Source organism: Diospyros lotus, chromosome 1, assembly GCF_014633365.1.
Source record: "Diospyros lotus cultivar Yz01 chromosome 1, ASM1463336v1, whole genome shotgun sequence".
Classification (NCBI taxonomy): domain Eukaryota; kingdom Viridiplantae; phylum Streptophyta; class Magnoliopsida; order Ericales; family Ebenaceae; genus Diospyros; species Diospyros lotus.
The window spans coordinates 24,477,201-24,503,523 of NC_068338.1; the positions used below are offsets into that span (position 1 = coordinate 24,477,201).

At 31.6% G+C, this 26,323-nt stretch overlaps 1 protein-coding gene across 1 annotated transcript; it reads right to left on the bottom strand.

Moving 5' to 3' along the window:
• Positions 1-5,594: 5,594 nt before the first annotated feature.
• On the bottom strand, positions 5,595-7,585 carry LOC127800086 (protein FAF-like, chloroplastic). Its single transcript, XM_052334510.1, has 2 exons — positions 7,450-7,585; positions 5,595-7,280 (listed from the first exon to the last, which is right to left on the bottom strand). Exon 2 carries the CDS (start codon positions 7,216-7,218, stop codon positions 5,869-5,871), a length of 1,350 nt encoding a protein of 449 aa, XP_052190470.1. The 5' UTR covers positions 7,219-7,280; positions 7,450-7,585; the 3' UTR covers positions 5,595-5,868.
• Between the last annotated feature and the right edge of the window lie 18,738 nt (positions 7,586-26,323).

Sequence of the window (26,323 nt, forward strand, 5' to 3'; positions counted from 1 at the left end):
AATTTAGTAGTTACAATAAATAAAAATCACAATAAAGAAGTAAAAAATAAACAAAATAATCGTGTTACAATCATGAAAATACAATAAAAGGATTACAAATTTGAAAAGATTTCCTTATATACATTGAAGGATAGACGAACAATAAAAAGCACATAACTTTAATTTATCTCGAAACCATGTAAAAAATAAACCTAAATTAACATGTAATACAATAAGCAATGCGTAAAAAAATACAAAAATTACACGATAACAGGAAAAAATAATAAACGATAACTAACCTCTTTATTCTAAAATATGCATTTAAGGGTAGATATATTTTTTTTTAAATTTTCACATGTATTTGTCTCATATGTGCGTACCACACGAATCCTCAAGGCCTAATTTTTTCTAGTTGCATTCATATTACTCACTTGACAAAATAGTAGTACTATGTTACACCAGAAGAGCAAACTGGATAGAAAAATACGATTAAAATTTACTAAATAAAAGTAAAGAAGAAGAGAAAATTTAAGAAAAAGAATTGAGAAAGGAGAAGAGAGGAAATGGAAGTGTTGAACGTGAATGAAGAGGAAGAAAAGAGAGAGACATTTATTTTTTTTTATTATTTTTTCTTCCTTCAAATTCTCTTATTTCTCTCAATTTATCAAATCACATATCATTAAATTTTCATTTTTTCCCCACGCTCTGCCACACAATCCGAATCTTACTTAACATAATTTTTAAAACACAAATTTAATTTGTATTTAATTTTCCCAAGTCCAACATATAGCACATCTTTAGAGTAGACCAATGGGAAAAAGGAGAATTAAATAAATGACAATAATCAATTAAGTTGAAAAATAAAATTATGACATTTAAAATTATAAAAAATAAATTTAAATTAATTAAATTGTATATAAAATAAAGATAATTTAAATAATCAATTAATTATAGAAATAATAATAATCAAAATTTCAAAATTGATTATGACTTTATATATTTCTCCTAATAATTAATTACCACATTTAAGATAGGTCAAATTTTTAAAGAAGTAAAAAAAAAAAATTATAACATTTAAGTTATATTTAAAATTATAAGAAAATAAATTTAAATTAATTAAACTATATATAAAATAAAGATAATTTAAATAATCAATTAATTATAAATGATAATAATCAAATTTTCAAAATTGATTATCCATGACTTTACATGTTTCTCATGAACAATCAATTACCACATTTAAGACAGGTCAAATTTTAAGAAAGTAATAAAAAAATAAAGTTAAAAAAGTAAAATTATAATATTTAAATTATATATAAAATCATAATATTTAAAAATATAAAAAATAAATTTAAATTAATTAAACTATATATAAAATAAGAATAATTTAAATAATCAATTAATTATATAAATGATAATAATCAAAATTTCAAAATTGATTATCCATATATGACTTTACACATTTCTCCTGACAATCAATTGCCACATTTAAGACAGATCAAATTTTTAAGAACGCAACAAAAAAAATAAAGTTAAAAAATAAAATTATAATATTTAAGTTATATATAAAATTATAACATTTAAAATTATAAGAAAATAAATTTAAATTAATTAAACTACATAAAATAAAGATAATTTAAATAATTAATTAATTATATAAATGATAATAATCAAATTTTTAAAATTTATTATACATACATGACTTTACATATTTCTCCTAACAATCAATTACCACATTTAAGACATGTCACATTTTTAAGAAAACAAAAAAAAATAAAATTATAACATTTAAGCTATATATAAAATTATAACATTTAAAAATATAAAAAATAAATATAAAATAGTTAAACTTATATAAAATAAGAATAATTTAAATAATCAATTAATTATATAAATGATAATAATCAAATTTTCAAAACTGATTATCCATATATGACTTTACATATTTCTCCTGATAATTAATTACTACATTTAAGACAGATCAAATTTTTAAGAAAGCAACAAAAAAAATAAAGTTAAAAAATAAAATTATAATATTTAAGTTACATATAAAATTATAACATTTAAAATTATAAGAAAATAAATTTAAATTAATTAAACTACATAAAATAAAGATAATTTAAATAATTAATTAATTATATAAATGATAATAATCAAATTTTCAAAATTGATTATACATACACGACTTTACATATTTCTCCTAGCAATCAATTACCACATTTAAGACATGTCACATTTTTTAAGAAAATAACAAATAAAAAAAAAGTTAAAAAATAAAATTATAACATTTAAGTTATATATAAAATTATAACATTTAAAATTATAAAAAATAATTTTAAAATAATTAAACTATATATAAAATAAAGATAATTTAAATAATCAATTAATTATATAAATAATAATAATAAAAATTTTAAAATTGATTATTCATATATGACTTTACATATTCCCTCTAGCAATCAATTATTACATTTAAGACATGTCACATTTTTAAGAAAGTAATAAAAAAATAAAGTTAAAAAATAAAATTATAACATTTAAGTTATATATAAAATTATAACATTTAAAATTATAAAAAAATAAATTTAAATTAATTAAACTATATATAAAATAAAAATAAAATAAAAAATTTACTTGGCCGTCGATATTCGGCTGTATTACTTGATATCTTAAGATTTCTCCCGATTTAAAAAAGTCTCATTTTTTTGTAATTTATTTTAATTAAAATTTTATGTTAATATTTAAAAATTAATAATATAAATTAAATCTTGTCTCTTCATATACCAGCACGCTTACACATTCTCCAAATACTATTCAACCATAAAAAAACCATTTACGTATTTCAAGAACTACACGTTTTTTACAAATTTAGACTTAATTAATGATCTATAAAAATTTTATTTTGGGTAAATAAAAAAAATTAAAAATATAATAAAATATCAAAATAGTAACTGGAAATGGGCGGGAAAAATTTTGACGGTTGTTTTGTTATAATATATATATAGATGCAAGTTTTGGAGGGAACATAAATCACCATTGATTGTCACTTGGCAAGATACTTTGGCATATCATCATACTTTAATATATTAATTAGATAGGATTTTTAATTTACACTATTGAAATTTAATTTTTGCAATAATAACAAAACATTGAAAATATGAATTTTGATTTTTTTTATAGTATTGAAAATGTGATATCTTAAATATTAATTAGCATTGGAAAACCCATGCACTTGACTACCTTAAATAATTTTTCATAAATTTATTAAGATATCACATTTTGAAGACTATAATAATATAATAAATGATTTTCTTATAATTATTAAAATTAAATTAATAATTAATTAATCACTACCTTTGATTTGATGCAAGTTATAGAGGAAAAATAATTTACCATTGATGGTCACATGGTAAAATACTTATAATTTATTTATTTATTATATCATATTTATTTATAAATAAATATTATAAAATTTATAATTTATTCACTCAAAGACATTCATTATTTTTTATTTATTATATTATATTTATTTACAAAATTTATAAATATAAATTAAAACTCTTAAATGTGAGGAAGCATGACTTTTTCAATGCATGGGTTTTTTAATGATAACAAAACTTTGAAAATGTGAATTTTGATTTATTCTATAGTCTTGAAAATGTGATGTTTTAAATATTAATTAGTATTAAAAAACTTAAGTATTTAACTATCTTAAATAAATTTTTGATGCAATGGAATCTATTGTATTCAATAAATTAAATAATTTATTTTTTAATGCATTAGAATCTGCTGTATTCAATAAATTGAATGTAGGTAGAGTAATAGTTTTGAAAAAAAAAAAAAAAAACATATTAGCACAGTTTAACCGAAAACTAATTCATTGGGAGACTCGAACGTCTTTGGAGGCCTTCACGGTTGAAGTCCGTAAACTCATCTTTGAGAGACCTCTCCCAACATGCAAATACACATCCTTAAAATCGGAGCCTTTATATAAGAAATACCTCTTCTCATAATTTTTTTATTGTAAAATTTTAATTGCTTAAAGATGATATTTTTAATAAATAAATTTATTATTGTGCTCGAGAAGAATAACAAAAGTTTTCATTAAGTTTGATGATGAGAATAAAATAAAAATTTCTCAGAACGTTTTCAAATGAGCTCTAAATTGTTGGGCCTGATGGGTTGGCAACCCATGAGGACATAAATATCTTAACGTGGGAGGGATAAAATCACTGGAAGCCTGAATCTGGCCCATTGACGTGGTTTTATATCCGTACGGAAGTCCTGTTAATTTTAATTTTTTTTGTATTTTTCTCAGAAATATGTTTAATATTAGAAATTAAATCGATTATTTATATTAAATATAAAAGGTCAAATTTATTTAATTATCTTTCTAATTTAATTTCCCGACAGTAACACATTTGTTTAAAGTTGGTATTCTTAATCGCCGAGGTCTTCTATCATTAAAAAGGTGGGCCGATGTATTAGATAAAAATGATCACACGTACTGTTACACATATATGTAATCCCTAGAACGAAATTATTATAATATTAAAAAGGCAATGATTTGGTAAATAGGTCACACATTTATAAAGTTTTATTTTTATAATAAAAAAATGAGGGCAGAGGGCAGACAATGGAAAATGCAAGAAAGAGGAGAGAAAGGGAAAGCAGTGGATCACTATGCACTTTGGGGGAGCAGAAGTAGGATTTTGGTGGATTTCTTTGGTAGTCGATCGCCCACCTAAGAAAGTGCCTTGGCAATTGCATTCATAGCTTTTGTCACTGTGATATCTTTAAATTATTTTTTATGGGTCAAATGCAAAGAGTGAAGCAGTCAAAATGATGAATTATAATGAAAAGTGTTATTAGTTTTATATATTAGGCATAAACCTCAACGGAGGTGAGAGAGAGCAGAAGAGAAGAGAGATCAAGGATGGATCGTGATGTCCCCAAAATGAACATCATCTGGACCAGACCGGACCGGACCGGACAAGACATGACCCTCGCAGGAAGAAGCCACGATGGCTAGGAGTTGCAGGAATTGAGGAAAAGAAGGAAGGGGCTATGGACTGGACGCCCGTATAATGCAGAGACACCTGGACGGTGTCGGTGCCAAGATTTCGTTTAGTTCTGCTAAGCTAAACTACTAAAAAGTGACACACGCGTGGCACACACCCACAGGCCTACAAATTTGTGTAAACACTGTCCAATTAAAATTAGAAAAATATTATTCGCACTCCATAGACTATACCATGAAATACATAATAATATAGTTAAAATATCAAAAATATTTTTAATCTAAGGTGATAAAGTAAGACGGTGAGGTAACGTGAAACGGTGAAACGTATGATTAAAATATCCCAAAATCCAAGACAATGAGACGACATGAGATGCAGTGAGATAAGGTGTAAGAGTTATTTTTGTCATTTATAATATATTAGGTAGCACATAAAATACCTATAACATGATCCTTAAAATTAAGATACACCTTCGTTCTGCATGCATAAATCGAGTGATCGGACAAATGATAGATTGATGTTAATCTAGTGAATCGTAAATTCGATTCTTGTGCTGCATAGTGAGAAACCCTAACACCTACTATTTATTTTCTTTAATGTAATTAAAAACACAAATATTAAAAACTGTGCAAGAATGATCATCCCAAATTACCCGTCATTCCATTTCATTATTTGGGCAAATTTATTTTCACGTGATTAAAAATAATAATTTTATATATTAAAAATTGGGAAACACATGAGAAGAAGATCAATATCATCATCGATCAAATCATCATTATTTATTAATTTAGGTCGTGGTAATTTATAATAATAATAATAATAATAATAATAATATAGTTAGTAATACTGGATGGTGGAAAATGGATCGTCAAGAGGTGGCAATGCAGGGAGGCTCCCAAATGAGAAGGGATCTCCTCTGCTCCTTGCAGCTCTTCAATAATGGGATCAAGAAATCTGCTTTGTTTCCTCTCAGCACCAGCGTTTGATCATAAGGCTTCTTGTTTGAGTTGTTTCTTAGGGGCAAGACATTTTGGGCGATTAATGGGTTGATCAAGGCGGGCTTGGTCCGCCAGAAGTAGTTGTATTCATTGAAGGAGGAGGCTACCGCCGCCGTGGCCGGTGGCGGATGCGTCAGCCGCGGAAGTGACTGCGACAGCTTCGTTGCCTCCTCCTCGTCCACCAGCGTCCACGTCGGATTCCGATATTCCATCCCCATAAGCTTCTTCATCGCCATGGCCGACCTGTGAAAGTTAATCGTAGATCCACGCGGCATCTCCGGCGCTTGTTCCATCACGAATCCGATTTCTTTCTCTTCTTCAAAATTTTCACCCCCGTTTCCTTCTTCTTCCTCTGTTTGAAATACTTCCTGCTCCTCTTCCTCTAATTCCATTTCATCGTCAAGTACATCTCCGTCTTGATCGTCAACCATTTCTTCCGGAGCACCGGCGGCGAATGTGAGGAGAAGGCGGCCGTCTTGGCGGTGCGCGCGGAAGCAGTTCAGGGAAGGAACGGACACCACTTCCAAGACTAACCGGCCATTGTCGCGACGAGATTGCATGTGAAGGGACGGCCCGCCGGAACGAGCCAGTGACGGAATCGGCGGCGGGAACGATCTAGCCGTGGCCATTTTCTTACTGTTAGCGTAGCTATAATTGACAACTCGCAGCTCCTCTTCATCAAAGCTTCTCGATTGGGGCTGAATATCTTTCTCTTCTTGATCGGGCTCCCCGGATTCAGAACCGGCGTAGGAGGAGAACCCGTCCGATCCTGTCTCCGACCCGAGACTCTCGGTGCAAATCAGGAGGCTCGTCTCACTCAAAGAGTTCGCCGATCTCTTCACAAGCGGATGGATATACGGCGGTGGAAGCTTGGATTCGTCTTCCCCGGCCTTCTGCGACAGTAGTATGGAGGTCCACGAGCCGAATTGCGCCGGCCTTTCCTGTTCCTCTTCTTCATCTTCTTCCTCAGATGAAGACGAATCTTCAACCAGGGCGCCGAGTTCTTTTGCCGACGCCGTCTTCTTCAAGGGAGAGAGCCATTTCTTGGACGACATGTCGGCGGAGAGAGCTCGCCTCAAGGAGGCGGCGGCTCTGATGGGCGGGCAATCGGAAGCGAGAATTGAGCCTATGCCCTGCTTCTCGATGGCCTTGGCTGCTTCTTCGATGGCCTTTAATGGCGAATTGGACAGGGGAAGGCTCTTGCCGGTGGTGCCTGACATGTTCAACGTCGACCGGCCGGCGGTTGTGCGAGAATTAGACCAGCAAGAGCAAAAGGATTTCGCTGCAGAAAGTGTGTAAATTGACATTAATTAGAAGCCGCGTTTAGGAAATTGACGCCTCGTAATTAAATCTCATAATTAAACCTCAAGTGCCAAAGCCTTTCAACTTTGAGTTTCAGCAGAGCAGAGACATGCATGCAAATATATATATATATATGTATGGATGATTACCTCAGGCAAACAACAGCGACCGACAGGGGTTTGATAAGAGACCACTGGGTGCACGGTTGCTGCTGGCGAAGGGGAGAAGCGAGAGAGGGCGACGGGTTGAGTTAAAGGCTGTGTTTTGGGTTGGATCGATCGGCCGATGGCAAAGACAGGGTGGGGAGTGTTGGGGTATTTGTAGGAGCCAAAAAGCCCATTGAATCGTCTGTGGGACCCCCCCTTGCCCCCCTCGGCCACCATGAAATTAAAATTACCCTTCCAATTTTGATTTCTAAATTCAAATTGAAAATGTCAAATTATTATTTTTTGGATGTGTTATAATTATGAGTTGTTGTAAGGATGTGGCTTTAACATTGTTGATTTTGATTTGGACTGGAGGTCCATATGAAGTGTAATTTGCAAAAATTTGTCTTAAAAAAAAGTCATCTTTAAACAGAGGAGCAACCCACCCTTTTATTAAATTATAACTCTCTGTTGAGTTACATTGATAGATTATGATTTACATGCAAATAGGAGTTCATGATACATCTCCATGACAGCTTGGTCGTTTAGTATAGGAAAAGTTTTTAAATTTTTAAAATTATTAATCTATATTTTTATATTTAGTATAATTTAAAATAAAATTTTAAAAAATAACATTCTTAGCATTTATTTTTAATTAATTTTCTCATAAAAACATTTTTATAGAGGAGTTGGAAATCTTAAATTTTCATAGATTAGGAAAAGTTTTTAACAAATAAAAAGACTAAAATATCATTTACCCTCTTATAATTCCATCGCCATTTCACAATTATATTCGTCATACCCCTTGACCTCTTATAACTCAATACCCCTTACTCTATTATAGTATAATATTTTATATATTAGAAGGAATTTATCATTTTTAAATAAAAAATCAATTAAGGATAATTTTAAAAAAATAACATAGATTCTGAGAAATTTTACATTTAAACCAAATATAGGAATATGAGATTTTCAAGAAAAAATATTTAACATTCATGAGAATATTTAAAATTAATCAAACATAGAATTACATAAATTTTAAAAATAAAAAATTCTCAAAAGCATTCTCAAGAATCATAAATTTTAAAAATCTAAAGTTGCGTTCTTTTTAGTATTTTCAAGTCATTTTTAGTTTTTAATTTTTTAAAATAATGAAAACGCGTTCTCTTTACTGTTTTTAAAAATATATTTTTGAAAACAAAAATTTTTTTATAAAGAAAACTCAAAACAACAAAAAATTGTTTTGAGTATTTTCATTCAAAACAAACTTTAAACTCAAAACATATTTATTTATTTATTCATATTTTATTATTATAATAGAAAAATATTATAAAATTCATTAATTTTAAAATGTATATATATTTTTAATAATATATTAACATTAAATATTTCTAATTTATTGAATAAAATATTATTAAAAATAATTTTCAAAATTTCAAAAAGAACGCGTTTTCTAATTTTCTATTTTAAGAAATAGTTTTTTAAAATGACAAAGAGAACGCGTTTTCAATTTTCTAAAAACAAACTATCAAAATAGAAAATTGAAAATGATTTCAAAATTCAAAATTAAAAATTAAAAAATAAAGAGAACGCAGTCTAAAACTTTCTTCTGTGCCAAACCTCCCGTTAAGGTCAAATTATGTGACTTTTTTTATATATCTTTAAATTAAAGTAAACAATATGGCATTATCAAATCAAAACTTTAACCACATCATTTAATTAATACTTTATTTTATAATGTATAATATATACTTCTATGATTGAATGGCTAACGTAAGAATTTACCCACTTGTAATTAAAAGCATATAGATTTAAGTTGCGAAAAATAAAAACCAACGGCTTTAAAGCAAGCATATAGTTGAGAAGAGAATAGGCTCGAAAACAAAAAAAAATTATTATTATATTTTAATTTTATTTATTACGCTCATTGAATTTTTATTTTTATTATAATTTAACTCTTTTTTTTTTAATTTTGTCAACTTTTATTAACAAAAACTAACAAAATATATAGTAATATAAATCCCAAAATTACTTAATTGTGATAATTATATTAATTTCAGTATTAAGTGATTTTTGGGTTTATGAATCCCTATAAAAAAATAATATTGTATAAAGATTTCGTATAACATTAATGTCATATATAAATATAATTTTGCTTTAAATATTTAGGTTGAAGCAATGTTTTCCATTTAAAGCAAGAACAAGAGAATTAAAGAAGAGAAGCAATATATTTATTATATTATATTATAAACTAATAGTACAAAATTGGGTAGATTTAACATATAACTTTAAAAATATAATTATTTATTTATTAAAATTTGAATTATTATTACTTGTTCACTAAATTTTGTTCAACGTCAACTATATCTATCACCCATTATATCTTGTAAATGAAAAATGTTCACGTGGCTAACAGAATTTGAAAAAAATTAACAAACATTCATTAAACTTTATAGATATAACTACTTACTCACTGAACTTTGGATTGTTACTATTTGCACACCGAACTTTGTTTAATATCAACTATCCATCATCCGTTACATCATCGTTTGATCTTGCAAACGGAAAATGCCCACATGACTAACAGGATCTGAAATGGCCCAATCAAATCCTTATTTTTGGCACTTAGCAGTACCCTCTCTCTTCCATTCCTTTGCTCTAGCAATGGCGTGGTTGGCACGCGAGAGGGTCGGCGGCAACCGCCGTTGCTAGAGTTGAGTTAGCTGAAAATGAGGATTTGATTAGGCCATTTCGAATTTCATTAACCACGTTGACATTTTTCGTTTGTAAGATAAGACGGTGATGTAATGGAGGATGAATGGTTGACGTCGAGCAAAGTTCAGTAAGCAGTAAGTAGTAATAATCCAAAGTTCAGTAATTAAATAGTTACATTTTTAAAGTTCAGTGAGTGTTTGTTAATTTGTTTTGAATTCAATAAGTCACGTGAGCATTTTTTATTTACAAGATATAACAGATGATAGACGTTTGACGTTAAATAAAATTTAATAAATAGATACTAATAATTTAGAATTTTATAAATAAATAGTAACATTTTTAAAGTGAAGCTAGTGCAGGTGATGGGCGTATGAACCATGAGTTGCACATAATATATTATATTATTACATTATTATTATAGATCTGCAATTTTGAGCAAACTTTGATGGATATTTTATTTTTATGATGTAATTAACATAAAATAATTGTTTTATAAAAAGGTTTCTCTCAATTTGCTAAGACACACGCATGCCTCAAGCCCCACAGGCGTTAGGTTGGATTCTTCTGTTGTCCCGTAGCCGCTAGCTGGCTAGCTAGTTGCCTTCAATGGAGGAAGGGTGGGTTTCCCTCAAAAAGAAAGGCAATAGGTATATTTTATTTTGAAGAGTAATATAATATTATTAATCATTGTTCTTAACATTATCTTAATGAATTACAGTACATTTATTACAAATTAATAAAATTATTTAAAAATTAAAATAATATATAATAAATATGTCTTATTTGTTACGTAATCACTATCATCGCATTACCGTATAAAAATATATATGAATTTGGGGTTGGGGTGGTGGGTATTGGAAAGTGAAAATTTTGGCAATTAGGTAGAGAAGAGAGGTGGGGGGGGCTGTAAATTAAGCTAGCGGGGTGTGACGATATGTATAGAATGAATGAAAATTGGCTTAGGAAGAAAGCAAAGGAATCACTTTGAGAGGCCAACATGATTGGGCGGGCGGCAAAAAGCGCATCCATCATCAAAGAATCATCACCCCCACTACTCTTTACTTACTACTACTCCCTGCTGCTTCCTCCCCTCTCCTATTCATATACGTGTACATATATATATATATATATTTAAAAAATATCACAAAAGACGTGGAAACAACGGAACAAGTCACATCTCTCCATGCATGCACCATTAAGTATAATAATACATTATTGGGACAGGAACAAGACAAGAGCCCTTGGCTGCTTTTATGTCTGAAATGGCTGCCATTGCGTCCTCCACTGGATGTCAAAAGTTTGTGATGTTGATCAGTTCAGAGCGCCCAGAACTTCTGTGCCGTGGTATTTGATATGAAGTGGCCATAGTTGTTATGTTGTCTATGTCTGGGCTAATATAAAATTTGTTTGATGCGAATAAAATTAAAAGAGGTGTGGGTCTCATCCTTACATCTGTCCTTATATCTTCGTATCGGGCAATATGCACGAACAAGATATTATTGTCCTAAATATAAATGTTTGCTTAATTATTTAATGAATGATGTTTTGTATTATAAAAAGAAATGTATTATACAATATACTATTTAATTTATACAAAATTCTCCCTGGCAATATCGGTGCATCTAAATACCATTATAATGTTCCTCAAACGCTGGGATGCGAGGAGACATGGCGGGTTGGTTTTAGGTTTTGTTGCTGAGCCCTGAGCGAGGAAGGAAAGGAAAGGAAAGGCAAAGGCAAAGGCAAAGGCAAGGGCAAAACATCAGTCATCAGGTTGAGCCTGTTGTCTGCCTATATGGCCAGCTATAAGCCTCATGCACCACCACTTGCGATCTTCTATTTCATGCCTTGCCAACAAGCTAACTTTTTTATTTGTCTCTACTTGCCCTAACCCTATTTTAATTAATATCTAGAGACAAAAAATAATACTTGATGCGACTTAGTTGCACGTCCAATTTATTAATTATTGAAGTGTCGCACATATTTTTTGATTTCTCATCATACTTAACAATCACTACACATGTAACATCAAGTCATCTGACTAAAGACCACAACTTTAAGAAATTAAAATAAAATATTTTCAGAGTGACATAAGTTATATTTATGCATAAATTATTGGTCTATACAAGACATCATCAAGAATTAAAAAAAATAAAAATTAAAGAGTTTGTTACGAGTGTAATTAGAAAAATTTTGACCACAATATTATTCAATTTTATAAATTTAATAATCAATTTTAACTAATACTTTAGTATTTGGGTCGTAGTCCAACTTAATTAAAGAATGTGACTAACCAACTATATATAAGTAATCAAATGTTAGGAATGACCACTCTCAGTGCCTCACTCTTTACCTGTCCCGTGTGATTCAAGTTTAAAGTGACTTAATTAATTCTTTAAAGAATCTCTATATGATAGTGTTGTAATATGGTAAAGCTTTGTAAACGATGCCGTTTTTGATAATTAAGGGGGAGGAGGGCCATTTGACAACTACTCGATGTTTGCTCCAAAACGATGACATTTTGGAGCCAATGAGCTTGGAGGGCCAAACGACAATCTCCCTTGTCGTTTCACGACTCGTTGATTCCTCCCGTACTATTTTGTCGCTTATGCTATTGCTCTATAGGCTGTCGATCCCTTTCCAAGATCATATCTCCATCGTTGCTTCTGCCTATTTATTCCCTTCGATTCCTCGAGATTTGTGCAAGGAAAGGAAAGGAAATAAAAGAAAATCGAGAGGTTGTGTCGAGTTATTTATTTTAGGGTTTTCTCTCTCGTTTGTACATATTCCTCATTTTTGTTTCTAGTTTTCATAAGCTATCTTCTGATTTGTATGTAATTTTTAGATAAGTTTTGTAAAAAAATCAGTGTGTGTATAATGAGGATTATTATTTGTACAGTAAAGATGTAAGTCATCTTTTTCGACTATTATAATGAACTTTTTTCACTGGAGTTCAATGTGGACCGAATCCAAATTTAAAGGGTGAATTACGGTAAATCTTGCTGTATTCGTTTCTTTTGTTTTCTCTTCTACTTTAAGTTTATGTTTATCTTTTTTTTATTTTTCAAATAGTCATTTTAGATTTTGTTTGGTTCTTAGTATTAGAGGTGATCGAGCCTTTATCCGATCTAACAGGTAGATTAAACAAAGAGATGATAGGGAACATATAAAATATTTTTTTAAAAATTAACGTAAAATTAAATTAAACAAACATATAAAATATTTTTTAAAATTAATCATAAATAAAAAATGAAAAAGAGAGAAAAGTATAGCTTAGAGTAAATCTCATCCATTGACCTGAGAATGCTATTTTAAATGCGTGGTGGAGTTTTACGGGGTGCCAGTCTGCCAGATATATATAGTTTTAAACTTAAAAGTTAAAAGCAGTCATCCAAATGTTCGTTTTGTATTATATCCATATTTATAGCTACTAGCTAGATAGGTCAGCCGACTCGAATTAGGTGAGTTGGCTCCAAAGGCTCCATAGAAATTAAAACTTACAGCTCAAGTATTAAACAAACAACACTGAGATAAAGGAATGCTAGCTCAATCCCTGCCACTTAAACTTTAGAATAATCAGAGGACTTATTACCTGTAATGGATTGATTCGCGTTGACTCACCCCCCGAATATCAAATTAATGATCATCATCAACCTTTCCAGAAAGTTAATGCCGATGCCGACTTACTCCGCATTGTGTTCAACATTAACACTTATAATAATATGATGATTAAAAAATTGTTTTGAGTTCTTCGGATTCTAATATTGGAGTTTAATATAATTTTTAGTAATTATTAATATTAAATATTTCTTTTTAAGTTAATTATAAGTTATCACGTCACCAAGCAATGTCTGGGAAAATTAGTGAGTTCCCAAATATATAGTTTAGTTGGGTTATTTAATAAATTTGAACATTTAATATTTTATAAATTGAATAAAAATTTGGGTTTGAGAACCCACGCTGAGTTCTCATCGTGTTCCACTGTCACGTATCACATCATTGACTCTGAATTTTCCAAGCAAAGATCCAATACGGTTGGGATCATTACGTATTCATGTTGCATATAGAATTCACTGTTATATATATAAATGGCATGCAAATTAATATTAACTGACGACCTCAGGACCTTGAGAACCTAGCTATATATCACTGTTCATTATTCATTTAAGAAGAACTAATTAAGCATGAAAATGGCGCCAGATGAACTTGTTTTGCTTGATAAGTATACATTAGTGAGATTGCAACAAACAAATAATTAATATGATGAGCAATTAGATATATATTGGGAATTTTCAAGAGTTGGCCATATAATTAAAAAAATTCGATTCAAATTAACTTCTTTGAAACTTAGTTTATACGTGTTTTTATAATTTAGATTTTAAAAGGTTTATGATCACCATCTCTTTAAGAAAAATGATTAATTTACTTCTCTTAAAGACTTGCTAAGTGGCTTCTTGTCGATCCTTACCCAATACATGTAGTTTAAATTATAAAATAAAAAAATACATGTAGTTTAATTGTAGGCCATTATGCGATCAATCAATTTATTCAATATACCGAAGATTTTCATCAATTAATTAAAGAAGAAGAAGAAAAGGGGAAAAAGGAAGAAAGAAAAGAGAGACAAGGCGTTATGGATGGAAAGAGAGCATAAGGTTCTGTCCACCAGCTATGGCTAGCTTTGGTATGCTGCAGATTCCCACTTTTAGAGGGTAGAATCTAAGTGAGTGTAGCGAGCTAGCTATTTAAAAAGTTTGATGGGTTTATGGGTTTATATATTTATTACCATAAAAGGCAGTTCTTCACTCGGAAGCTCACAAATCATAAGCATGTCCTGGTTGTGTTCCATTGCGAAAGCACTAGTGCTTGGCCTTGGGGACCGACTGTGACATATATATACAGATAGATACCAAAATGTTTAGTTATTAAGTGGGTATTTTTTTCTAAAATTTTTCATATATATTTAAAAGCTCGAGTTACTGCAGTAGGTCAATATATATGTGTGTGGGTGTGTCTTTGGACTGGGTAAGCTGTCCTTTTCATGCTTGGCTTCATTTGCACCCTATATTAATATTCTAATGCCTACAACTCGATCGAATCTCTTCACTGTATAGCTCTCCTTTAACTATCGTCAGCAAGTTCTAGTTCTATTTTTATTCTTCTATAATAAAAAATTATGTCTTTATGTAGAAATTGTATTAAAATGTTGCCTTTTAAATATCTTTTCCAGTAATGCGTGAATACGAACAAGCTAGCTAGCTTGCATCATTTTATGCAAGTGTTTTATGCAAAATTTTTGTTTGTTCGTTGCCATCCTTTAGAAAAAGTAATAAGACCAATTAAACAAACCTAATTAATGAACGAGGACATGAATTAATAGTTATTTTATGTTGATTTTTGGTGCTCAATAATTATTTTAACTCCCATTCTACTTAAAGTATGTGTCTTAATTAGTTGTTTAATTGTCATGTGGTCCATAATTAAGTAGGTGATGTTAGATAAATAGTGTATTGACCCTTGTGGACACAAAAGTTAGCATGTTGTGTGTCATCATCTACTTATAAATAGTAATAATACGATTTGTCAATTGTAGATTTTCTTAAGTTGAGAATCCAAAAAGTAAAGAACCCACAACGAGCATACATCATAACACAACGACCATGCCAAACAGAAAGCAAACCGACCAAAGGCTCAAACGAAAAAACAAAATATATATCAAACCCACACTACGCCTAAAAGTAAACGATCTGTAAATTAAATTGGCGCTTCCATTGCCATAGTCATCTTCTTCAGCGCATGCATGAGCATGACCACCCGAGCCTCATTCAATTAATTCAAACAATCACAAGCACAAAACTACCGGGAAAAGCACATAACCGAACCATCCATGATGTTTCCCTTTGCTCATTCATCTGAACTCTAAATTAATTAGAAGACGAACTAAGGTCTTGGGGACCTGCAGAGGCTAAGGCCTAAGATCCCATATACATGCATGGACAAGTCGAAGTCGACGACTTGGATCCCATGGGTGAGAACGCCTAGCTAGGGAGAGGTCATGGCTAGCCATTAGGAGTATTCTAATAGATAAGCCCTGCATTGGTGGAAGAAGTATTCTAATAGATAGGAGAACGACGATCGAGAACATATACACGAAGCGGACATGGAAATGAGAGAGCTTGCAAGGAAAAGTTGAGCGAATCAGTAGGAACCTAATCACTCAATGGGGAAATAATCGATTGGCCAAAGCGATGGGAGAAAGCACTGATGGAGGGAAAACACCATCGATCGTGTAGAACCCTAGGGAGAGAAGCTAACGGCCGGGCTTTACTGGCTACGCCAAATCTCAAAATATTTAGCGGCTGTTAAGAACTTTCATTTCATTTTATGCTGTCATTTTTATTCCAGTCAATTCTGTTCCATTTTTGTTAAGGAAAATGAAAGCTAAATCGTTGTTTAATTTTGCTACAAGCCATCAAAAAATAAAAATAAAAATAAATAGTATTTGATTTTTTGAATCTATGTTCAATATTAAATTCATGTTCTGGGTAAAAAAAAAAAAAAAATTAATAGTAGACCTCTAATCATTCAAATATACTCAAATTTAATCACTGAAAAACACGTAAATCTAGTCACCAAAGCTGCTTGTGGTGAACAAACTTGTGGGCTAGCCAGGGCAGAGCTAGGATTTTAATTAAGTGGGAACGAACTTAAATACAAAAAATATAATTTCAAAAATACGACAATAATAATAATATTAAAATGTAAAACCCTTTTACAATGATTTCTTAAGATTTTTCATACTTTGATAACGCTGTATATTAACCTTATTATCAATTTTATTAAATACATCATTTTCAATATATACAACTAAGCTATCATTCATTAATTGATTTCCAATTCTATTACGCAATCGATTATTCATAATATTTATTGAAGAAAATATTCTTTCAACTATTGCATTTATAACCAGAAGAAAGAAAATTAGGTAGGAATTGGAAAAGAAAGTAAGAAATGGGATAAATTTGAAAATAAAATGGATTACAACTTAGGAGTCAGTGGATTTAGGTCATTTAGCCTAAATTTAGCCTATGTAGACTAAGTTTTAATACAATAAGTTTGAAAGTTAGACTTGAGTTAAAAATAATATAAAAACTATTTTTTTTTTTAATCCGGCCAATTTTCCCCATTGCGCCTCACTTGGCTTCACCATTGGGGCTAGCCGTGGCCAGCACCGAACCTGCAATAGAAAGCTGGAATTAGGGTTGGCCTTGGCCAAGGTTGTCTAGGCAGCCGCCTAGGCCCCTTTCAGATCCAACAAATTTTAATTTTTTTTGGGAGTAATTTTAGGGAGACTCAATTTAATTATAATCCAAGCATTAAGCAACCTTAACAGGCCTACCCACAAATGAATAAAGATGCATGTTCGTCTTCATCTTCATTTGAGAGTACTATTACCAAGAAGGTTTTGATTTCTTGAATTTCAGCTCTTCAAAATTTTCTAAAATTGTTGTACACTAGATATTTATAGTCTCGTCTCTACATATCTCTTCTCTTGCATGTTGATAGACATAGATACATTGATTTGTTTCTACAGTTATTCTTTCAATCTTCTTTTTTCTTTTCTTTTCTTGATTATATTTTCTTGCCTCCTTTTGGGTTGATTTAAGAAAATTTTAATCTTGTGTTCTGATCTTGATATGAATATGTTTGAATGTTCTTCAAGTTTGTGTGTGAATCAATGAATGTTATGTACATGTTATATGTGTGTATACATATTTCTTGAATTTTGGATTTGATTTAGTGAGAGTTTGTTTAGAGAAGTGATTTTTGTGAAAATTTGAATCAATTGCATGTTAAAGAAGGCAATACATCGAATGTGATTATGATACATAAAAAGTTAAGTTTCATTTGTTTTGGTTAATGTACTCAAATTCAGCTTTGCATATTTTTGATTATTCTCTGATTACATTTGTGCAATAACAACATGTTTATGGGACAAAATTAACATCTATACTTTTTTTCGGTTTCTATATATTTTAATTTCTTCCATTTTTCACGGTTGTGTTCATCTGTTAATTTGTTTTATAAATTTTAATTCAAATATCAAATCTAGGCATGTTTTATTGTTCCTCAATTATATTTAAATTTAATATTATATTATTCATCAAATCTAACCATATTATATTATTCCTCAAATCTAACCAGATTCTTATTTTGTAGGCCTCCTCAGTTGCTCGGTGGTTTGTTTCAAAATTACAACATTTTTGAAACAAACCCTTAGTTTATCTACTTACATAATTACATATATACATGAGTGTGTGATTGCCTTCGATTAATTTAAGAATGCCATATATGTTTTTCTCCTACATTTTCAAATGAAATCATATATATACAGCCACAATCATTTTGGTTAATACGTAAACTAAATTTGAGAATAATATTGTAACTATATATCAACACTTATCTTCAATATTTAATTAAGTTTTGTTTAAAAGAAATAAAAACTAAACTAATTATAAAACCACCAAATATGGTATTTATTTAGAATTTTTTATTTTTTATACTTGCATGTAAATATCACGAGCCACGTCAATAGTAAAATATAAGGAAAACCCACCACATGGGACTAATTTTCATCAAACTTTCCACTAATTAATTCAAGTTTTGGGTCATTAAATTAAATAAATCTTTTTAGTCTCATAACCCCTATCTTTTTGTGTGTGTGTGTGTGTGTGTTTTTTTAATATAAATTACACTTAATTCTTATGATTTAAGTCATTGTACAAAAACTTTTTTATGATTTAAAAATATTTCTACAAGTCTCTATGGGTCAATTTTTTTGTGTGTGGCATGGATACCCCTTTTGTCACAAACTATATGCTAGATAAGTCTTAATTAAATTAAAGTATATTAATGAAAAACTAATTAAGTTAAATTAAAAATAAATTAATAAAAATAAAAATAAAAAGCACAAAATAAAGCTAACTAAATCAGATATTGCTTGGGAACCCAATGAATTCTCAAACTGATCATGTGATATGTTAAATTTTAATTGGCTTATTAACTGTAAATATGAAATGTAATCAATCAAATACTAATATTTAAGTAAATTTGAGGAATATTCCAATAAATCTTCCAAACTTTATCTAGCGAAACCCTCGGTTGGAATGTGCTGCTAAGCAACATCAACCTTCTGTTGTCTGCTTCTTCTTCTTCTCCTCCTTTCTCTCTCTGTCTCACTCACTCATGGGTTTTCCACAGTGTGAAAATTAACGAGGTGGGATTCGGGTACAATTTAATATTTTTTTATCTTATCGAGATAAATTAAAGTTTTTGATTAGACTTTAGGTGAACAGAAATCGATCACAGCAAGGTGCCAGGAAAAGGGTGGGAAAGAATAGGGAGAGAGATATTCGACGACGGCAACAAGGGGCTGCTTTTGGTTTTGGAGGAGGCATTTGACGCAATCTCCTGCGATTGTTACGCTACATGCCCCCATCGGAATGATCTGCGGCAAAAGAACAAAAAAAGAGGATGCACCGTGCATGTCGCCAATGAGGATGTGCCAAGTGGCTCCCGCCATGCAGGCACGTCATCATCATCATCATTGCCTTCAGCCAGGGGCCTTGTACATCCTCGTCCATTCAATCGAAGAATTAGTCCAAACCCTTTATAGGCTTTAGCCCCACTCGTGATGGTGAGACCAGCGGCGGCTAAGGCTTCGCCTTTCTATCATGCATCTGATGAATTAGCCACCATTTCTGTATTGGAAGCCAGCCTAGCAGAATCCCCATAAAATAATTTAAGCTGGTATTTTTTTTTATATATAATATTAGAGAGGCGGTCTTATTATATATTATACTAACAATTAAAAAACAATAAATTATAAATAAAAATTTATTATGTCACACTTACCGTTAATTTGTTTTCAATTGAGTAGTTAGAATTTTAGATAAATCCAAGTGTTGATGTGATGTAATGGTAAAGTTGTTTACCAATGATTTTTTTTATTTAAATGTTATTAATCTATTATGGGGTGGACCAGTTTGTGCTGGGTACAGAACCGTGCTTGATAGGGTAGGGGGCCCTACAGGCTACAGCCTATGAGTCAACCTGCTGGCCCCTTAAATTTTAGGTGGACCAGTTTCCTAAAGTTTTTGTTTAAAAATAAATATATTGCTTATAATTTTGCGCATACATTATTTTTATTCCTTTAAATTTCAAAGCAATAATGGGCCACTCGGGACGACCCGTAATCGTATGTGTCGTGGCTGCTTGCTCGGCCTAGCTAGCTCCTAGTATGACCCATATGTTGAACCCATTTATATACAATGAAATCCACTACAATTAGCAATAAAGAAAAATATATAATCTATAATTTATATATTAAAAATAAGAAAAAACCATAGTTCACTATTATAAAGTTGTCACAGCTACATCATTCTAGGGGTTCTTCCATCCCCTTAGTTGTGGGGCTTGTTCCCAGAAACAAAAAAAAAAAAACACATTAAAATGACTAAAAGTAAAAACAAAGCACATAATAAAAAGCTATCTTCATATACTAATTAAACTTTTTATTTTGTAACGATCAAGAGGTGTGGTTAATCTTATAAGTAATAATATTCTTATTTTACAGATAATTTTTACAACTTGAACTAAAGACTTCTGGACCATTATAAAGATACCTCATATTTGCTATGTACGTACCAAAACTCACGCGCACATTATGACCACATAATTTTTAATATTTTGTTTTGAGATTTTTAGTAAGAGTATCATTTATTTAGAATAATTAATGGTATATTCTTAGGGTCCTTTGGCATGTTCCATGCATTGGTCACACGTGTCTTTTTTTTATGTGATTCTAAGTTTTATTCAAGGCCTTTTCATGGTTTTGTCACATAATCCTGTCGGGAATTTCTAAAAAATTACATGAGATTATTCTCTTCGATGGAATATATATATATGTATGTATGTTTGTTTGTTTTAGGTCTTATCCTCTAGTACTGTATATTTTGCCATCCAGAAAATAGATTCCCTCTTGTCCCCACACAAACTCAACGACTAATTAATCTCTCGTTCCTTGCCTAATTTTAATTGATTCTCCTAAAAGCACTAAGCTTTACATGTGTGAATGGAGTTCAAGGAACATATTAATTAGTTACAATGTTGAATCTTTATTAATTATTTACATTTCCAACATTTTTTAAATAAAAAGAACTTTTTTTTTTTTGGGGGGGGGGGGGGGGGGAATAAATTGCTAAAAGAGAGGACATTAAACTTTTAATTTTGGACTGAATTTTTAATTTTACATATAATAACATCCAATTATAGTTTTGTTTTAATTTTGAACTTCTATTAACAAAAAGGATGGATTCTTCTATTATAATTTTGATGTTTCATTTAATCCTCCATTTTCTACCTCCATTAATATTATTATCCCCTACTTTGTACTTTCTCTCTAGCTTCTCTCTTTGAAACCATACATGTATATCCATTGAAACTTGCCTTGTAGATTTGGGCCTTACCCTAAATCCTCCCCTTGAAAACTTACCCTAAAAACCCCTCTTTGTGCCTTTCCATAACCTCATTTGGTTGACCCAAAATCTTTGTTTCTGTTTGAGGTGTGAACCCCAAAGACTTCCCTACCCCCAATCCCTAAATCATGCATGCCTTCACTCTACGCCATTTCTGACCCCACTCTCGTTTCCCCTTTTCTGTCTAGCTCTTGTTACTCCTCCATTCCCCCTTTTGTGCGCCCATAGCCAACCTACCTCTTGTCTCTTTAAGGAAGACAATATATGGTCCTCATTAGGTGAGCAAAACTATTGGTCTTCTTTTTATTTTTATTTGTAAAATATTAAGAAGATGGCAACTTTGTCACTGTGTGGCTTTACAAAAGAGGAATCCAAGAGATTCTAACCAAAGGATTCGAGTATATATGAAAAATATGCAATAATGAAAAATAAAGACAAATTTTAAGTAATTGAGACAACAGAAACAACAATTGGAGTCAAATCAACCCAAGTATATATGCTTATCATGATAAAGCAATCCTCTAATTGCAAAACAAATGATCCCGACATCCAAGACATTGGCAAAGTTGTTCCAATAGGAACAATCCGACTTTTTCTTTTCACTAACCCTAGTGCCCATTGGCGAACCAATCCAACCAATGTGGATCGAAGTCCATAAGGGCCTACAATGGGGTTGTAAGAGACCATGTAAGGTGGTTGCATTCTTTAAGAGAGGCTAATGCTACAAAGATAGCATTCAAGTTTCTTTGGGTCGTTGGGAAGGGATAGGAATGGAAGAGTGGGGCGTTACCTACTAAAGTAGAATACCCATCAGGTACATTCGATTCACCTATTGAAACTCTAGATCTAGTGTATCTGCATGTTGGCCTAGTTTGGGATGATAAGAGCAGTAATAAAAACAAAGGTTGATTCCCCTGATCCCATAGAGTGGCTAGGTAAAGGTGATATATAATGAAAAACGAAACAAACACAATACCAATTGGACATGAACCAACCAGAACCTAAACCAATTAGCAATGGACTTCATCCAATTGACCATGAACCAAGACCAACTTCCTTTTTTTTTTTTTCTGTCTGTAAATAAGAATTTTATAGAACAAAAGAACCCAGCGCAATTGCGACTAAGAACACAACAGGGGAATACCCTAAGCAGAGAATAGAGCAACAACACCAACTAATCGAAGGAAAAAAGGACTGAACACACCGCCACAAACATACGCGGCAAGAGAAAAGCCACAAAAGAGAGACACTGTGAAAATAAAAGAACCATAGACATATGAACCATCAAAGCAATTGAAGACCTACAAAGCAATTGAAAACCTACAACGAGACCTCCCAGTGAAAAAAAATCAAGAACTTCATTGCTATCATTTTTATAATTAACCATTATCTTGATAAAGGGAGGGCTACAAGGGAAGTTTGATAGGGGTGACCAAGGAGCAAAAAAATGTGTAAATGGTTTAAGAAAAGGGAGACAACCAAGAGAGGAGAGGTGGCGTAACAGTTTGACAGATGCAATGACATCACTAACAAAATAGGGGTGGAAATATAGAAGCAGGAGTGAGAAGGGGTTGGAGAAGCAAGAATATTGATAATTAAAATGGTTCTGAGACCGATAGGAAATGAGTGGTGGTGGAAAGGAGGAGATGGCATCAGGTGGCGATTGGATATCTGAAAGGAAAGAAAGCGACGAGCCAATAAGGGAGAGTCGATCAATGAGAGAGGAAGAAGATTGATTTGCACCGGCCTTGGGAGACCTTGGAGAGGAAGAGAGGGAGGTGACTAGTGACCTACCCTAGGGTTTCTAAAAGAGAATCTCTCACTTCATGGCTTGGGATGGGATTGTATTTTGATAACATGGGTATCCCATGGGTGCTTCATGGGACAGGACTTCGAAATAAGTCTTTGGGTCTTTGCTTTTACACACACTAGTCTAGACAATTACAAAGTTAAAAATGTCCTTTCATACTGAATGAATTCAACAATAGATTTTGATGCTTCTCGTGGACATGGGGACATATTGACCCAACTGGGATAGGTTTTCTCTTTCCTTCCACCCTTGTCCAAACTTAGTAGTCCACAGTCTTCTTAGTTATATGACTATTTTTGTAGTCGTGTGACTTCTTACTAGGGGTGCAGTAACCTTCAATGGTCATTTTGATCTCACTATTAAGATTTCTAAACCTAACTTACACAGCTTCCCTAGATCGACTAATATTTAAGAGTCCATGCACAGTTTCAAGGAGAAGATAATTTCTAGTTGGATCTTTGTTGGCCCAATTTTGGTGCTCCGCTGTTAGCGTTTTCTTAGGAAATGAGTTGTGGTGGAAAGAAGGAGATGGCATGAGGTGGCGATTGGATATCTGAAAGGAAAGAAAGCGACGATATCAATGAGAGAGGAAGAAGATTGACTTGCAACGGAGGTGCAACCTACCTTGGGAGACCTTGGAGAGGAAGAGAGGGAGGTGACTAGTGACCTACCCTAGGGTTTCTAAAAGAGAATCTCTCACTTTATGGCTTGGGATGGGATTGTATTTTGATAACATGGGTATCCCATGGGTGCTTCATGGGACAGGACTTCGAAATAAGTCTTTGGGTCTTTGCTTTTACACACACGCTAATCTAGACAACTACAAAGTTAAAAATGTGCTTAATTTCATACTGAATGAATCCAAGAATGGATTTTGATGCTTCTCTTGGACTCGGGAACATATTGACCCAACTGGGATAGGTTTAGTCTTTCCTTCCACCCTTGTCCCAACTTAGTAGTCTACGGTCTTCTTAGTTATATGACTATTTTTGTAGTCTTGTGACTTCTTACTAGGCGTGCAGTAACCTTCAATGGTCATTTTGATCTCACTATTAAGATTTCTAAACCTAACTTACACAGCTTCCCTAGATGGACTAAAAGTCCATGCACAGTTTCAAGGAGAAGATCATTTCTAGTTGGATCATTGTTGGCCCATTTTTGGTACTGCTCCGCTGTTAGCGTTTACTTACAAGAGCATGTTAAATGAATCTAATTGGGTATATGAAAGTGAAGTTTGACTTTTTATTATATGTTGGATTATGTGTTGAAGTATTGTTGGACAATGTAGCTCAATAACAAAGGAAGATTTTTTTTTTATGTACATAAGAATAAATAAAACAAGAACAAAAGACTATAAACTAAGGGTAGGGCAAACCGCAACTACCAAAGCAAAACAAGGGCTAAGGCAGAACAACCATCACTGTTTGGGCCAAGAACATGTTTGGGCCAAGAACATGTTAAATGAATCTAATTGGGTATATGAAAGTGAAGTTTAACTTTTTACTATATGTTGGATTATGTGTTGAAGTATTGTTGGACAATGTAGCTCAATAACAAAGGAATTTTTTTTTTTATGTAAATAAGAATAAATAAAAGAAAAACAAAAAGGCTATAAGCTAAGGGTAGGGCAAACCCCAACTACCAAAGCAAAACAAGGGCTAAGGCAGAACAACCATCACCGTTTGGGTCAAGAACATGTTAAATGAATCTAATTGGGTATATGAAAGTGAAGTTTGACTTTTTATTATATGTTGGATTATGTGTTGAAGTATTGTTGGACAATGTAGCTCAATAACAAAGGAAGATTTTTTTTTTTTATGTAAATAAGAATAAATAAAACAAGAATAAAAGACTATAAACTAAGGGTAGGGCAAACCGCAACTACCAAAGCAAAACAAGGGCTAAGGCAGAACAACCATCACTGTTTGGGCCAAGAACATGTTAAATGAATCTAATTGGGTATATGAAAGTGAAGTTTGACTTTTTACTATATGTTGGATTATGTGTTGAAGTATTGTTGGACAATGTAGCTCAATAACAAAGGAATTTTTTTTTATGTAAATAAGAATAAATAAACAAAAACAAAAAGGCTATAAGCTAAGGGTAGGGCAAACCCCAACTACCAAAGCAAAACAAGGGCTAAGGCAGAACAACCATCACCGTTTGGGTCAAGAACATGTTAAATGAATCTAATTGGGTATATGAAAGTGAAGTTTGACTTTTTATTATATGTTGGATTATATGTTGAAGTATTGTTGGACAATGTAGCTCAATAACAAAGGAAGATTTTTTTTTTTTTATGTAAATAAGAATAAATAAAACAAGAACAAAAGACTATAAACTAAAAGTAGGGCAAATCGCAACTACCAAAGCAAAACAAGGGCTAAGGCAGAACAACCATCACTGTTTGGGCCAAGAACATGTTAAATGAATCTAATTGGGTATATGAAAGTGAAGTTTGACTTTTTACTATATGTTGGATTATGTGTTGAAGTATTGTTGGACAATGTAGCTCAATAACAAAGTAATTTTTTTTTTTATGTAAATAAGAATAAATAAAACAAAAACAAAAAGCTATAAGCTAAGGGTAAGGCAAACCCCAACTACCAAAGCAAAACAAGGGCTAAGGCAGAACAACTATCACCGTTTGGGCCAAGAACATGTTAAATGAATCTAATTAGGTATATGAAAGGAAGTTTGACTTTTTACTATATGTTGGATTATGTATTGAAGTATTGTTGGACAATGTAGCTCAATAACAAAGGAAGATTTTTTTTTTTTTTTTTTTATGTAAATAAGAATAAATAAAACAAGA